The sequence below is a fragment of the Aptenodytes forsteri genome, unplaced genomic scaffold, assembly GCF_000699145.1.
Source record: "Aptenodytes forsteri isolate BGI_AS27 unplaced genomic scaffold, ASM69914v1 Scaffold9, whole genome shotgun sequence".
Taxonomy (NCBI): Eukaryota; Metazoa; Chordata; class Aves; order Sphenisciformes; family Spheniscidae; genus Aptenodytes; species Aptenodytes forsteri.
The window spans coordinates 680,539-697,537 of record NW_008796217.1 but is presented as its reverse complement, the minus strand read 5'-3'; the positions used below and the strand labels follow the sequence as shown (position 1 = coordinate 697,537).

General features: G+C 36.3%; 1 protein-coding gene across 2 annotated transcripts in view; it reads left to right on the top strand.

Moving 5' to 3' along the window:
- The window catches only part of ANKRD28 (ankyrin repeat domain 28), a 130,363-nt gene extending 113,830 nt beyond the window's left edge, over nt 1-16,533 (top strand). For both annotated transcript variants that reach the window (XM_019474480.1, XM_009288585.2), the window contains exons 18-28: nt 364-565; nt 2,027-2,114; nt 2,578-2,695; nt 3,293-3,512; nt 4,931-5,018; nt 5,115-5,198; nt 5,726-5,871; nt 6,058-6,140; nt 6,284-6,366; nt 8,653-8,744; nt 14,500-16,533. In XM_019474480.1, coding sequence (XP_019330025.1) covers nt 364-565; nt 2,027-2,114; nt 2,578-2,695; nt 3,293-3,512; nt 4,931-5,018; nt 5,115-5,198; nt 5,726-5,871; nt 6,058-6,140; nt 6,284-6,366; nt 8,653-8,744; nt 14,500-14,786 — 1,491 coding nt within the window. In that variant the 3' untranslated portion in view covers nt 14,787-16,533. The remainder of the gene's footprint in view (nt 1-363; nt 566-2,026; nt 2,115-2,577; nt 2,696-3,292; nt 3,513-4,930; nt 5,019-5,114; nt 5,199-5,725; nt 5,872-6,057; nt 6,141-6,283; nt 6,367-8,652; nt 8,745-14,499) is intronic.
- Nucleotides 16,534-16,999: the final 466 nt, after the last annotated feature.

The following is a 16,999-nucleotide window of genomic DNA, read 5'->3' as shown; positions in this document are numbered from 1 at the left end:
TAGGAATTAGTAAAGTTTGTGTATGTTCCTCACTTGCAATAATCTGAGGGTGATGTAACTATAACATGAAGCAATGAAACATGCAGTATTCAAAATACTGGTAGTTATACAAATGGGAGACAGACGATTTTCTGAAAGTAGTTTCAGTTGCTGACTGAAAGGATAAAATAGAAAAAACCCACCAATCTTCTTGTTGGAAATTGTGGATTTTTTTAAATTAGTCGTAACTACTTACATGCTGCATCAGTAGCTCTTCCACATGTTAAAACAAAAGTACTATCTTCATAGTTTCATTTATGTAATCCTGATAAGAAAGGGAAAATGTGAAGGACGGGAAGACTGAAGAATTTTCTTATTCTTTAGGCCTATCATGGCCACCATCAAGCTCTGGAAGTGCTGGTACAGTCGCTGCTGGACCTTGATGTGAGGAATAATAACGGAAGGACACCATTGGATCTTGCTGCCTTTAAGGGACATGTGGAATGTGTAGATGTGCTCATTAATCAGGGAGCATCAATCTTGGTGAAAGATTATGTTGTAAAGAGGACCCCAATACATGCTGCAGGTATGTGCTAACCACTAACCTCTAAAATTTTTGGCTTTTGAAGTGGATCATCTTCGTGTTTCAAAGTCTCTATCATTAATGTTCTAAGAAATGGTGTTTAGGAATAGACGATGACTTCTAAGGTATATGCTATGCTGAGAAAGGCGCAACAAAGCAGTTGCGGGTGGAAACTGGTATTAACCCAATAAATCATTTCGGCTCAAGGAGTGCCGTTCCACGCTGCTCTCTGGAAGGGTGCATTGTCCTTGTCCATTCAACTAGCTAGGCTAGTTGTGCTGACAGGTGTCCGTGGCATACGTGTTCCTGTTTCTCTCCTTGTCTTTCATGCAGCCCAAACTGTAGGCCCAAATTTAGATATGTGAATTGTGTTGCCTGTCTTGGCAGTAAAATACTTCTAAAAATGACTGGAGTCTTGGAGAATTTTGTCAGTTTGAGAAGAGACATGAAAACTATACTTTGGGTTTTTTCCAAGGATTTAAATGACTCCTCAGTGTTTTCAAAATAACAGCAATCCTTTGCAGTATTTTCTCACTGCCTTTCCTAGAAAACTTATATAAACCTACTTTTCTCAAAGTCTAGCATTCACACCATATTCTTTCTTTTTTCCTCCCTTTGAAAACAGGCTTATTTAAATTGACATTTATAGTTATGGTGTTATAGAAATGTTGCAGTAAAAAGAGCATTATGTACAAAACATCATCATTCTAACCACTTAATTTGTTGTCCATGAGCACAAGCTGTCTTCTATTTGATTTAGCTTCTCCTAACTTCTGTTAGCGTTTCTGCCTGCTAGAGAAGCATGAATTGTTACTGTTCTTATGTGGACTGAATACAGCCAGCTGTATGTCAGAAATAATTTCCCCTCCAACAAGCAATCATTTCTCTTTCATGACTTGCATTTAAATGTGATTTCTCAATTTTTTGTTTCTTTTCTTTTTCCTTTTTTTAACTGCTTGGTTAATTACTTCTATGCATTACATTTCCTTCCTCTCTTTCTAAATGTGATTTCAATTATCATTTCATAACCGTGCACGTGCTACACTTGCTAAAAAAAAATCTGTGTATGATTGGCTAGGTATGTGTTTACCTGTGCCTTAAAACAGGCAAAAGTTATGCTAATGACTATATTTAATTATTCCTTCCTGTGGATATTGTATAAGCATATATTCTAATTACGGTTAATGTGTGCAGCCTCATTTATATGTAAAAAACCAAATACCTGTTGGCAATTGACAGTTGGAATCAATTACTTTTAATACTGTACAGTTGAGAAATACCTAATTTCTGAAATAATTTTCTAGTGTTCATATTTTTTGTCTTTAATTTAAGTTATAACAATGGTAAAGCTGTACAGTGGTTTCTCAAGCTAATGGGCTTTAGTCTGAGCAGGTTACCGTTCTGTTTGAGCTGGATACTCAAAGGCAATTAATGTAAAACTCATATTTTTATGATGTTTTACAGCTACAAATGGTCACTCAGAATGTTTGCGGCTATTGATAGGAAATGCAGAACCACAGAATGCAGTGGACATTCAAGATGGAAATGGGCAGTGAGTTTAAATGATACACATTCTGTTCTTCACAAGTTATTGCATTTTATAAAAGGAAAAACTAAATCTTTTACATTGGTGATTTTTAATTTATTACTTTAAAGGGAGATGATATTTGAACAAGGACAAATGAGACTGTATTTTGCAATAAACATAATGTTGGCAGTGAAAAATGTTCTTGTTCAGTTGGGAGGAAACTAAAATGTCTTATTGCCTAGATGCTGAAAAAATGGATTCTAGTAACTTAATCAGGACTTCTGAGTTAGGGGATATTAATTTCTTTTCTTGTATCTAAAAAGCAAATATGAGTGGCATTCTCAGAGTGAAGGTAGTGCTAGAGAAGATCATTGATGATGTAAATTTTAACAGCATTGTCCAGAAGGATAGTAGTTGTTACATTTCAGCTGAGTGCTAGTCTGTTAAATTTCCTTGTAGATTACGCTTTATTTCACTCTCTGCTTAGGACTCCTCTGATGTTGTCAGTTCTCAATGGGCACACCGACTGCGTTTATTCACTCCTTAACAAAGGAGCAAATGTAGATGCCAAAGATAAGTGGGGAAGGACGGCATTACATAGAGGGGTAAGAGAATATTCCTTTTCTGTGCTTTCCAGTTTTATACATATTAATTTCAAATACAGTCTTAATATGTAGTGTTAATGAATTTCTCATTATTCTCATCTTGCCATTCTTAGTTTTTAATTGTCTTTTTAGTTGCTTTCAAAAGGCAAGCTTTTGCCTGTTTGCTCCGTACCCTCACAATTCTTTTGGACTTCTAGAGTCTCTTAATCTTGCTGTAAGTGTTGACTGGAGAGATCCCAGAGTACAGCTTTTTGTTATGGGGTGGGGGTAATGTTAATGGAAGGAAGAAAAGCGTGATGCATGCCATATGCCAATTTTTTTTTTTAATAGTCTCTGCCAGACAAGACAATTGAATGAGCCCTAGAGATTAGCAGTTCATTCAGTGTTATTCCACGAAATTATTGTCATCAATATGATAATACATTGCTATTTTTCCAACAGAATGGCTGTTTCCAGGAATAAAAATAATAACTGTGCTTATTTTGTTATTACTTAAAAATGTAGGAAATTGCCTGAAGTTTACTTGCTTTAGTTATACACCTTGGCTTATATACATGAATATTTGCAAACTTGCTATTTCCTGTCTGTCTCTCACAGGCAGTGACTGGGCATGAGGAATGTGTGGAAGCATTGCTTCAACATGGTGCTAAGTCCTTATTACGAGACTGTAGGGGGCGAACCCCTATACACTTGTCAGCTGCATGTGGACATATAGGTGTTCTAGGAGCTCTCCTGCAGTCGGCTACATCTGTGGATGCAGTACCTGCAATAGCAGACAATCACGGCTATACATCACTGCATTGGGCCTGCTATAATGGTAAAATACATTAAAGTTAAAATATAGGTCTAAATGTATTTGTTGATATTGAGATAGAAGTTACTACTACTTATAAAAGCAACATATAAAGCCTGTCCTCTTTCAGTTCATATTAGTCAATGTGACAATATGATGGACGTGATATCTTGAGGGGAAACGTATTAACATCTAATACATAATATGTGCTTATTTTTGTACTACATTTTTGTTATAAACTGCCTTCTTAGTTTTATGTCTCGGAGTCTTTCAAGAAATTCAGTATAGTACCCGTGAATAGAGATGTGCCACACATCCCAAAAAAATAACCTTCACAGGGAGTCTTGGGAGGAATGGTTTCAGATTAAATCTTTTTTTAAACTTCCTTCAAATCAACCTTGATAGGCACAAGAAGCTAAAGTATATAAAAGTGATTCAATAAGGTTTTTTTTTTCTTCACTGATCCTTTTCTTCACTGATACTTTTCTTGGATTTGGGGGTGAGGGAGGCCTTAAAAGGTAGGACACTCATTTGGCTCCTTTGCTAAAGATTTTGTTCTGTGTGTTCCTTTCTGACATAGTAGAGGTTCTCATTTATTTCACCTCTGAGTCACGTGACAGAGAAAGATCAAAAAGTAAGGGTTTAGAGCTTCACTTCACCAGTTATTTTTAAGTGAATAACTAACGAGACTGTCTTCACAGCTGAAGCAACTGGGTAATACGCTGATAATTTGAACTAGAATAACGTCTCTTTATCACATTCATAAAATTAAACTCTTACAGCTTGGTCCATTTTCAGAGTGACCACAGTGTCTGAATGAAACAGAACTGAAATATGCTTGATTTGTAGAATGAAAATTTGACAGGACTTGTGAAAATACAAATCTTAGTCCAACATTCACTGTTGTCTGAAGGTTCTCTGCATATACGCGTCGAAGATCAAACAGATAGTTACAGTTGTTGGTTACCTGTACAGTAGCAGGCTATAGAATTTTGAAAATAATAGTATGATAGGTTGAACATGTTCTTTTTAAGCTTTTGTTATGACTATCGACTTGGTTTTTCTTTGGGTTTAGCAAGACAGTGGAACAAAAATAATCCTCAAATGGTAGAGACATTTTCATGTAGACTAAGTGGTGAATGTACAGAAAAGTTTGAAACGTGGAGGTGTAAAGAACTAAATTAAGTGTTCTGGATGTTCTTCAGACAGCATGAGATCCCTTCTGAATTTCACAAAGTTTACAGTGTTAAATGTCAGTTTGATTTTCAGGATTCTAAAAATGTCTTAGTTCCTAAACGTAGCCCTATCGAATATAACCAGCGTGTCGTTGAAACTTTCAAGTGAAATATTGCTTAATCTAATTTAGATACATATTTTTTGTTGTAATTCATAAATAGACCTTTTCCCTTTTTTTTAATGCTTAACTTTTACATTTGCTTTAGGTCATGACAGTTGTGTAGAACTCCTCCTGGAACAGGAAGTTTTCCAGAAAATGGAAGGAAATTCTTTCAGTCCGTTGCATTGTGCTGTGTAAGGAAGTGCAAAATTATTCTTCATAGATGTCATTGCTGTATTTAACAAAAGATTTATCATTCTGTAAATAACAGTCTGTTTAATTCCCTATAGGATAAATGACAATGAAGGTGCTGCAGAAATGTTAATTGATACACTAGGTGCTGGTATTGTAAATTCAACAGATTCAAAAGGAAGGTAAGAGTGTAAATGCACAGTGGAAGAATGTTTGTAGTGTAATAGTTAAAGTGGCTCTGCTAAATTCTGTCATCATTTAGGGGGTTTGTATTTGCTACTTACACTAAGTTCCCCTTCCCTCTGTTTTTATTCTTTGAAGAATTTATTTTTTTATTCTGTGCTACAAATAAAAGTTTAGCTTTTTAAAAATCCTGTTCTGATGCAATAAACTTGAATTGGCTTTTTATTATATAGGCAAGTTTGAGCATGTTTTCAATTGTATCACTTTGGGGGTAGTATTTTATGCGTATTTTATTTTTTCTGAATCAAACTGTATGTCTATTATAAACGACATAGAGGGAATTATTTGAAACTTGAAGGTGACTTTCTAAAGTCAGCAGTCACAACTCCAGCAATACTGATTTCAAAGGATCAGTGAGAGGGACTGCCCAGTCTTTTGTATCTGCAGGATCACAGTCAGCATGCCCCTTCGAATAAAGTAGAAAGCATGGCTGAACATGCCCCTATTGTCTTTTGATCTGTTGTAGAACTCCTCTTCACGCAGCAGCTTTTACAGATCATGTTGAGTGTCTACAGCTTCTGCTCAGTCACAATGCTCAAGTAAATGCTGTAGATTCTTCTGGGAAAACTCCTTTAATGATGGCTGCAGAAAATGGACAGACAAATACAGTTGGTAAAGAGAAAGCTTTATATATTTCTGCTCTTAAGTTTGTTAATCTTACTATGGGTAAAGTTGCCTTATAGTTAACGTTCCTGTGGATATATTTTTATCAACACTATGTTTTCATTTTGCACAAATGTAAGCCATTAAGACTTTATTAACTAAAAGCATGTTCCTTACAAATCTTTATTTCCCCAGAGGTGCTGGTTAGCAGTGCTAAGGCTGATCTGACTTTGCAAGACAGTTCTAAGAACACAGCACTCCATTTGGCTTGCAGCAAGGTGCGTGCATAGCCTGACTTACCAGTGCTGAGCTTTGTGTTATCAAGCACTGTTTGCAAATATTAACTTGTTACTTTGAAAAGGCGTTCAAAGCAATTTTTGAAGCGTATTTGTTATATGACAGATGTTTGTTCTGTATTAAGGGTCATGAAACTAGTGCCTTGTTAATACTGGAGAAGATTACGGATAGAAACCTCATCAATGCCACCAATGCAGCCTTGCAAACGTACGTATCAGCAGTGAGTGTGTTTTACAGATGAGTTTTTGGTGTGTTTCTGCTAAAACCAGTATCTTGCTCATACAGAGGAATATTTTTCAGAATTTTTTTCCAAATCAGTTGAATTTTGCCTGAATTGCTTAACAGGTACCAAGAGTTTAACCGACTTGAAGTGAAATGGTGTTTTGTTCATACTTAAAGTTCTCATTTTAGCTGAGTGAAATAGAAGATAAATAAATCTTACAGTATTGTGATTCAGGGAATCCTGTGTGGAATTACTGCAATCTGCTGAGATTACCTGTAAACCAATATTTTTCTGTTTTATAAATTATCTAATTTTTCAATTAAAATTCACTTCAGTTAACAACTCATTGGAGGTAAACTAAGACTTGCTCTTCAAAGCTAGCTAATAAAAAACATAGCTGAAGTACGCTTTTATTCTTCAGCGTGCTTTCTGTTAGGAAAAGATACCTATTGCTACTAGGATGAAAGACTATTTTCTATTAAATATTATGGAGAATATAGTATTCTTAATGCTTCCTGAAGATCTTCTCTCAAGTAGAATTAAGCCTACTTTGTTAGCCCAATCATGAGGAAAACTTAAAAATGTAGTGCTATGTCATACTGGGGAATATATTTCAGGATGGGCTATTAAAATGACTCTTCTGCATTTTTTTCCTGTTAAAGAATGTATTTGTGTTATAGGCAATATGTGACACCAGATATGTAGCTGAGTGATGTACATGAATTGCTAAGAATGCTATCACAGACCATGTAGGAAAAAAAAACACTGGAACTTGTAAGCAACTTGTGTATTTCTCTGGCCTTACATCCCTTCTGGAATCTGTCATGTTCGAATTCCTACAGTTCTTCCAAATATTCTCAGAGATCCGCTTGAACTAAGGAGTTAAGATAGTAAGAATTCTTCCTCTGCTCTTGCTGTTCACTGTGGTGCACCTCAGGCAGCATAAAATAACCAGAAAGCTGGAAAGGGATTCATTGCCCCATTTCTGGCTTGAAGGGGGGGATATCTTGGGAGGAGGAAAAGCAAAAATGAGATGGGAACAGAAGTGGGAAAGTGTGCTACCACAGGCTCATCTAATTCCACCCACATGCCTTGGCTCATATAGGATGATCAAGAGATGTCATGGGGAAAAATAGGTACATATTCACACCTCCATGAAATGTTTATATAAATTTCAAGATTTTAACAGTTGTTTAAAATATTACTGGTTTAGCAAATGTTTTTTAATAACTAAACTGACTTTCTAAACAGCTTTCATCATAAACAATGTCCTACTTTGTGCCAAGATAAGCATTACAATTGTTGGCCTCTATTTTAATTATGGCACATTTTTCAGTGCATCTGTAGTATGCAATAGTTCTTGAATTTTAATACTTTAATACAGCTTCTCCTAATTGTATCTTTTGCATTTCTGGTCTCTAAGTAAGTCACTTGTTTCCAAATCAAAATATAGTTCACAGTTAATTCAAACAATTTTAAGAAGCTCAAAACAAATGAAGAGCAATATAAAGCAGAAGGGAAGTAAGCTGATCATTCTGTTTCCTGCTGAGTGGTGGTAGGGTTTTAAGCCAGTGGGAACCAACTTCGAAAAACTGTTGCATTTGAAAAAGATACAATTATATATTTGAGGTAAAGCTACACTTTCCTTGATAGATCAAGTCACCGCAAAACAGGGTTATGGTTAATAGTTTGAGGTTTTGAAAAGTAATCTGTTTTTCCAGCTTCATGCATTGTACTGTAAAATATTTTTTTCATTTCTAGTCACAGTGGAATATAGTGGTTTCTAAAAGGCAGATTGATGAAATGCTTCTGCATCTCTTACAAGCATTTACATGCAATACAATGACTACCATTCTGCTGTTACTATTCTAATGATTATTGCCAGTGGCATGGAGTAACTCTCAGATGTGGTGATATCTGTTACAACAGTTCAGTGAAGGATTTATCAACAGTAAGGCACCAGATGTTTCTAAATTTTTAACGTGATAAAGTTCATAAGCAGGCAGGTGTCTTCTAGGAGCTAATTCCTCACTGTGTGGTGCCATAAAAAGAGGAAAGTAAGTGCAAAATTGTTATTGTATAGTTTCTTTGCAATAAGAAAAGAGATTTGCTGTTTTTCCCATCTTGGTTATTATATCTACAATATTTATATAATGTGTAAGTAACATACCAGTATAAATACTTCAATAATCATTTAAGTAGCTGCAAGCTACCTATCTTACTTAATATCTTGTTCTAAGGTTTATATACCAGTTTGCTTGTCTTTGCAGACCTCTGCATGTTGCTGCTCGGAATGGACTAACGGTTGTAGTTCAAGAGCTTTTAGGGAAGGGAGCAAGTGTACTTGCTGTAGATGAAAATGGTAAGAATAAATTTAACTTTGTTTCCCCCTAAGGAACTGTGGTTTTAAACTCAGCTCACTGGAAAGCAATAACCCTTTGGGAATTTCATATGAGCCTTGCAGTAGGTTCCCCCCATAGAAAAAAATGTGTTGCGTTGGTGATGGATCATTTTAGCAAAGCAGCGGAAGTGTAAGGGGAGTGAAAACTTTCAGAACAATGCAGGTCACGGCATAGAAATGTTTGGTTTGCATTTGTAGTTTTATAATGAATACACTAGCTCTGCCATACTGGAGGCGGTCAAAAAATGTAATGCTCAAAGTAAAATATAACTTTCAGCTGTTAAGCTGGATTGAATTGCCATCCATTTTGTCACGGTAGGTTTACTGGTGTTAGTTTTTAAAAGCAAGTATGAATTACAGATCTCAGTTACTGGTCTCAAGCTTCTGGCTCTAATAGAGTTTTTCGGCACATAGAAGTAAGAAAAAGTAACTGCTTTATCACAGAGAATAAATCCTATTCCTTGTAAGAACAAAAGAAAATTAGATCTACTGACTTCTTATTTGCATATTTTCATGTAAGACATCTGTGGTCCTCCAAAGCTGTGCTTTTAAAAGCATAAGAGCTCCTGTGTTGGGGGTTTTTTGTTTGGTTTTTTTTTCAGAAGGGATGTGCCTAATTAACAGTTTTAGTTATATTTCCAGTTTGGAAAGTTTTTCTTCTCTTAATGTTTACTGTGACTTTTTCTGTGTGTTTCTCAGCTTACACTGCTTAAAGTGACAAGGGTGATTTAAAGATCATTCCTTGTCTAAAACAGGGTACAGGGGTAACCGCTAAATGAAACTCCCTAAAATGAAAAGATTGGAAAACGTACCTTTTTGATTCTTGTTTCTCATCACAAGTATGCTAACTGGAGATGTTGTTTGTATTTTTGTGGGCTTTTCATGTGCAGCCAGTCCCTTGTTAGGGTGGATCTTTGACATAACAGAGGAAAGAGTTGTTTGTATAGAAGTCACAGTTCTCTGGCAGCCTGGGGATCTAACTGCAACATGTTAAATTTCTTTTTAATTCTGCTCATAGTTTAAATTTTAAAGTAACTTTGAGTGCTACCTAATCTAGTTCCTCAACGTGGTTCTTAACTTTTGTTTCTAATAGCAATAGCTTTGTTTATAAAATTTTAAGCAGCCTTGAGAATATTCATAATGAATTCTTTTTCTGTTGGATGAATGTACCAGCTTAAAGCACAGTATGTGCAAAGTGATGAATACTTGTGAGTTGTGAGAGAGCAAGGGAAATTTTTGTGGGATTTATCAATCTATTTCACCTGTCACTGTAATTTTTTCTTAATTCTTAGAAGTATTAGTATGCGAGCAGGCTTGCTAAACCTGTTGCAAAAGTTTTCTTGATTTCCATAGTGTACCTTTTATAGTAAATGGAAAAGCTGGCAGTAGTGATAGCCCCGTTCTGCTTTAGGTCTACTTGTCTTTGATTTTACAACTACTGCTAGAGTGTAAGTGTTTCTAAAAAAAAAAAAAAATTACACTTATTCAATTCTAATACAGTAAAAGTATAGGAGAAACTTTGATTTTTTTTTTTTATATATAATTAGAAAGGCTTAAAAGAGTATGATTCATGCATTTTTGGGGGTGAAAGCTATGTTTAGCGAAGCAGACTGAAGAAACAGGCGCTGGAATATTTTGCATCACAATACTGACATTCCCTTACTTTAGCATAGCTCAGGTAATTTCGGTGATCTGCCACGCAAGCTTGGCGATTCAGATAGATGAAATTGGAGGTAAAGTTTTAGTTAGTGTTTTACATGGAAGTGTGTTTTGATACATGGAACGTAATCAGCAGAACCTCAGCTGGTATGGAGTGGTGATCCCCTTTTTGTCTCTGAAGCTGTTTTTTTCTATAAAGGCTGCATTGACCTATTTTACGAGAGTCTCTCTTTGTATCTCTGTCTGTAAAAAAACTACTTAGTAGTCCTCTGCTGCTATATCTGGGCTACAGAAAATTATTGAAAAACATGAGCTTTGAAAAAAAACTAACATCACTCCAATTCTCTGCATTTCAGTTTATAAATAATTTATAAGATATTTAAAACTCTAGATTTGATGTCATCTTGCTTTTGTTATAGAGCATCTCTTAATGTGGTGAGATCACTTTTTGAGGTGTTTAAGAACTAATGTCTTTGGAAAAAATGTAATCCTCTTGGTTCTCAAAAGATTAAATGCAACTGAAACAGCAAGTTAACTGTCCGGTATACTTCCCAAAAGTAGTCATGTTGAGGGTTCATTCTCAGTTCTGTATCAGTTCTCACTCAAATCTTTCCATTCTTTTCCCATGTTTCCACACCTGTCTTGATGAAATTTTGCCATCACTCGCATCTACAAAAATTTTGTTGAATTTTACATTAGTTATGCAAGTTTACCTGTCTTAAAAGAAATTACTAGCTTTTTCTTTCATTGGACACCAGCTGAAGTTTTAGTTTTGGTCACTCAACCAACTTTTCAAGGTTTTTTTATTTTGGGTTTTTCCCCTGCTATTTAACTAACTAGGCTAGCTAAATTTCCTGGTACGGTCTGTCTTTTCTTTGTTGTATTAATGTGCACCACAGTAGTGAGAGGAGGCATTCTCTAACTCTGGAGACTGACATAGCACGGAGGTTTCTCTTATTTTCTAGATTCATTGTTACAGTGATCATTGGCCTTTCAAGCTTTTAAAAAAAATAAAAGGGTGGGGGGCAGAATATTTTTTTTTTTGTCTAGTTCTTTTCCAAGCCTTCCTTTACTCGTATTTTAGTTTATATTGGAGATCTCCAGTTTTCTGGAAGGAATTTCTTCTTGTAAATGCTTACAAGATGACTCATGCGTCAGATGACTCTCTTCTCTTTCCCAAGTGTAAGAATTCATTCAGTTTATCTTGAGAACTGTCTTTGCGCTGACTGCATTAATAACCCTCTGATTTTCCTGTAGGCACCTTCATGGAAACTTTCAAGCCTCAGGGGAGGGAGCAGCTCTGCATTTGGGCAGGGGGAGCCCTCGTCTTAAGCCCGTGTCCACCACTTAGGCTCTGTTTTCTGTTGCACGAGGAAGCTGCTTCACCTCACTCTGCTTCTGTTGCCCTGTCTATAAATGAAGATAGTGATTTTTTTTTTTTTTTTTGTGCTGTGAAAGCTTATGCAAATACAAGTACAGATTATGGGGAACATTATATGAGAACCGAGTAAGAGTATTTCAGTGGAGTTGGTACCTTTAGCAACATCTTATTAAAAGAACATTTAAAGTATTTGTACCTATTGTTGCCCTGACATATAAATGATCAGTTGGCAGTTATTTAAGGGACATAAAAATATAATTTGTTCTTACAATTTTAAAACAATATAGACAAAAATAACGTGGTGGAGGACACAGATGTCAGTCTTTCACGGTGCAAGCAGTTACTTCATTTTGCTATGTCTAAGGCAAGAATAAAACTGTGATATTTCATTCCTAGTTATGAAAGCTAGAAGCTTAAGATCTACAATCGAATATTAGTATAAATACTGTTTTTAGAGAACTTTTAAAAGAAGCTAGTAATCTATTAAATCTTCACATTGGCCTTTAATGTTTTTTATGATGAACTGGGATACTGAAAGGTAGCTGGTGACTGCTCGTTTTTCTTCTTTGAGTTTTTATCAAATCATGTTAGTGAAAGAAATGGTGTTGAGCGTGGCCAGCTTGAATGCACTTACTTTGTGTGTCATCTTACCTTCATACAGTCTCCAGCAACTATAGTTATTAAATCGTGTGCATTTGAGTATTAATGCTGAGCCTTCTGTTCTGCCTGATGTGCCTGAAACGCAGTCTTCATCCAAGCGTAGCAAGCTCTGGCCCTTGCTTCTGAATCGTCTCAAAAAGTATCTCTTCTGCAGACTGCCACTGTTAAGTCTGAGCTGTTTAAGTGCTGTGATACCTTACTAACAATGAAAATATCTGCTGCGCTGCACTTCTGTACAGCCCTATCACGTGGTCAGCTGGTGCGTTTTGTGCTTGAATTATCTGTGTGTTTCCTTGGATTGTATGCTCCTTTGGGCAGGGACTGTTGTCTTACTGTGTTCCAAGCATCAACCACAAGGTGTGTCCTGAGCAAGTAATAGTTCAACTGCAAGATTGTCTGTCCCCTGCTTGCTGTTTTCTTAACTTGTAGATACAATTATTTTCCATAATGTGCCTACTTGTTTAAAACTTCTGTGCAATTGTACAACGCGATAACTACTCCTGAGCTCTATCCTAACACTTGACCTGGATCTACTTCTACGATAAAGATGATTCCTTAGTAATTGAAACACTTGCTGGTAGAACGGGCATTGCCTCATTTTCCATGCCTTCCGAAGGTCTGGATAGAAATCCGTCACGCGGTTTGCTTTAAAGCCATCTGTTACTTAAAATTACTTGTGTGCTTTTTACCTGGATGATGTACACCTTTAAGTTGTGGACTTGGGGGTAGTGCAGGACTTGAGACTCCCAAATGTACCTGAACATGAGTCTTCCTGTTCAGCTCATTGTGGGCATTTCTATCGCACGCAGCGAGAGATAACTGCAAGGGTGCTACAAGGTGATCTGGCCACACGCTTGTGTGTGGAGCCGGGTAGAGGGAACTTGCTTTGCTCTTGGCAGCAGAATTAGCAGTTATCTGTGCTTGTACTTATGTGACTGCCGTGCTTCTAGAGCTGCTATTGTCACCACCAATTACAGTGCCTCGGTGTTGTGCCTATACCCCGAGACCTGTGCCAAAGCTTACCCTCAGGTGCCTTGCTGAATCATTAAGCCTAAAGCCTGAGACGGGAGCAATGCGTGGATCTCCACTGAGAAGAATTTGAAGCGTTTTTCTTGACATTTAATGAGTAGAGGCAAGTACATAGGGAAGGGGGAAGCTGCAAAAGGAGAAATGTGGCTTGTTAGAGCCACAGTTACCCAGAAGAGATTTCACAGCTATGTGACCTGACTGCAAATCACTCCACAGCCCAAGACCTCCTGCATCTGGGGGTTGTCACAGTAGCATTGCCTGGCAGAAGGAGTTTGGCCGGGCCAGCTGGGCAACCAGGAGGTGTAGTTTCTTTCTGCAAGTCCTAGCCTACTAATCCAGCTGGTATTTCCTCAGACTTCTGTGGATGTCTTAATTGATATCCCTCAAATAAAAGTTAGACATTGGCTGTGTAGTTTATATTACTGTATATTGTAATAAAGCATAGGTTGATTGAAATCGTATGCTCTGCCTTTTCAATTAACTGGCCCTGATGCTTTAGCCAGCTTATTATTGAGACAGGACAGTCTTATTGAAATAACTGTCTGGGATGAACAGCTGTATGGAAGCTTCTGGATGAAGAAATATTCAACATGTTGAGCTGTAGTTTCTGCAGTGGCTCTCTAGTGAATGCCTTCACCCATCACTGTTGGCTGCCATTAGTTGTCTCTCCTCAGCCAGGTGACTTCCTCACCATTTTCAAATCCAGGCTTTTCTCACTGGCCTAGAGTGTCTGACTGTGCTTAGCAAAACAAGTACATCTCTGTTCCAAAGCCCACTGACTTCTGGGTTGTTTTTGTAACCGAAAGTTAAAAAATTCTAATTGATGATGCTTTTAATTTTCATGTTCTTTGTTTCGGTTGTTTTTTTAAACAGTGCAGAACTAAGCAATGTAAAATACTTTTGCAGCTGAAAGATGACATGGTCTTGGAGAAATTTTTACATTGTCTTTATTTTACATGAAGGTTTTGTTTTTTCTTGGCTTTCTAGGTTACACACCAGCTTTGGCCTGCGCGCCCAATAAGGATGTGGCTGATTGCCTAGCTCTCATTCTGGCCACGATGATGCCTGTTTCATCGAGCAGCACATTACCTTCCCTTACATTCAATGCCATTAATCATTACACCAACACCTCAAAAACTGTCACCTTCGATTCCTTGCCAATCATGAGGAGTGACCATAGCTCTTACTGTACTTTCAACAACATTGGCAGGGAAGATGGCTACCCATATACAGAAGAAGACGAACTCAATGACTCAGATTCTGAGACCTACTAGAAGCTACATTTTGTAGGTCTGAAGAGTGAACCCTCGCGCTGGAAGGTCAGACTTGCGCTTTTGGAAAAAAGCTATCAGTGTTTGAATGCAAAAAGAGGACAGACCTTTGAGAAGATGTTTTTTATTGTGGTTGCATATAAAAAAAAAATCTGTGAGACTCTAGGAGGATTTTTAAGAGCATATTTTGCAGAAGAAGCATAAATTCTTGAATGTTCTTGGAAAATCCATGTTCTTGGAATCCATGGAAAAAAAAAAAAAAAAAAAGAATGTCAAAACTGTTTTATTTAACTGTATCCTACCATTCTGTTTCTGGTGCCAGGAGTAATTTCTGCAGACTGGGCACCCTACTTGATATAAATGAACAACACTATTGTACAACACAAAGGATGCTAGATTTAAATATTATCAATAAAACTAAAACCATTTTGAAGGCAATAAATGAGTTTGGTACAGTAGGCATTGTTTGTGCTGCAAATTGCCAAAGGACCAAATAACTTAAAGATTTTTTTTTTTTTTTTTTTTATTAAATACCTTTTTGTGAAAACTGGAATAGGTTATCTGAGAAGTTGTTTTAACCAAACCTTAATTACTTCTGGAAAAGAAGCTTAGATTTGGTTTTAAATGTTGATTTTTTTTTTTTTTTTTTTAATCATCTGAAAGCCTTCCGACACTATTAAATGTAGCATGAAAGAAATCAGATGTACTTTTAAGTTTTGTTTTCTTTTTCTTTTAGGAGAAATGAAAATGAACTTGTCATACTTTTATAGTACTAAAATTAAACCAGCTAACAAGGTGAAGTCAGGGTGAAAAATGTACAGTGTAATAAACAAGGGAAGGGGTGGGAGATGTGGGAGGGAAGCAGTAATTGTTGCACAGTTTTAGATTTTTTTAACTTTTGGGTTTTGGATTGAGAGTTTTTTAATTTAAAAATACACGAGTAACTTGGAAACTATGAAACTGCATAAAAAATTTGAAATGTCTTGATAAGCCTGTTGTGACTGAGAGTTCTTTTCGATAATTTGTCCGCTTCCTTACATCATAAATTTGTATGTAAGATTAAAATTGTATATCCCTATCACTTTTTTTTTTAAACCCTGGCGTTACAAGGAGGGGGGAGGTGAATTTAAAAGTATATTTCCCTATTAGAAAAACAAGTACAGTGTCTGGTCTGTGGGAAGAGCTGTGTATCTTTGTTGTGCTCCATTTAGAAAATAAACAGCAGAAACAGGTCCCTGTAATGTAGTTCAGACTTGCCCGAAGATTTTTTTTTTTAATTTATAACAGACTACTGTGGTTTTTTTAACTGCCTGAAGAATGAAAAACTGACATAAGTAAGCTGAAGTTTTGTCTGTTAAATATGAATATTTACTTTATTTGGCTCCGCTTTAACTATAACTGTTACTTTTCAAGTGAATTTGTTTATGTACATGCAAGGAATCCTTGCATGTCCTGGTAAAGTACAAATAAATTACTACAAACTGATTCCAATTTCCTTTTTATCCTTTTTGTATTGTGAAACTGGAAATCTTTATGATATTGTAAATTATCAGCTGGTTTTCTGAACATAGTGTGAAAACACGGGACAATATTTTGATCTATTTGATAATTTTGTGGGTTTTTTGAAGAATTAATGAGCATGTACATAGAAATAGCGACTGCTTGAATACTGTATTTACCTGCACTCTTTCAGTACTTCAAGATTCCTGTATATTTTACGGAGTATAATAAAACCCAAATCTGAGTTCTACTAATGAATAACTTATTTGTATCTACTAAGCATTAATGACAAAGTCTCTTCTGTGAACTTATAAAGAATTATAAGTTATTATAAGTTATTATTAGAATTTATAAAATCTACTTCACAAAGGCTTTGCCAGCATTTTAATTCTACAGTGAAGGTGAGCTATTTAAATTCAAAGTAATTTTAAATGTTAAATTACTTCATTATTCCTTTAGGCTTTCTCTTAAGTATTACTTTCTTAACCATTTGTGCCTGTGTTCATTGTTTATATATGCAGTACGTCTGTCCGTGAGCAGATTAGATGACTTCAAGGAGATTGTGATTTCTGCGTTTTCTTCCCTCTGAACCTTTCAAAGTATAGGGCTATGTGGGAGTGATGTACGCGCCTCAGCTGAGCATGCAGGCAGCGCTCAAAAGATCCATATTGGCCTCTCTTGAGATCCCTGCATCTATGTAAATGCAAAGGTTGAAG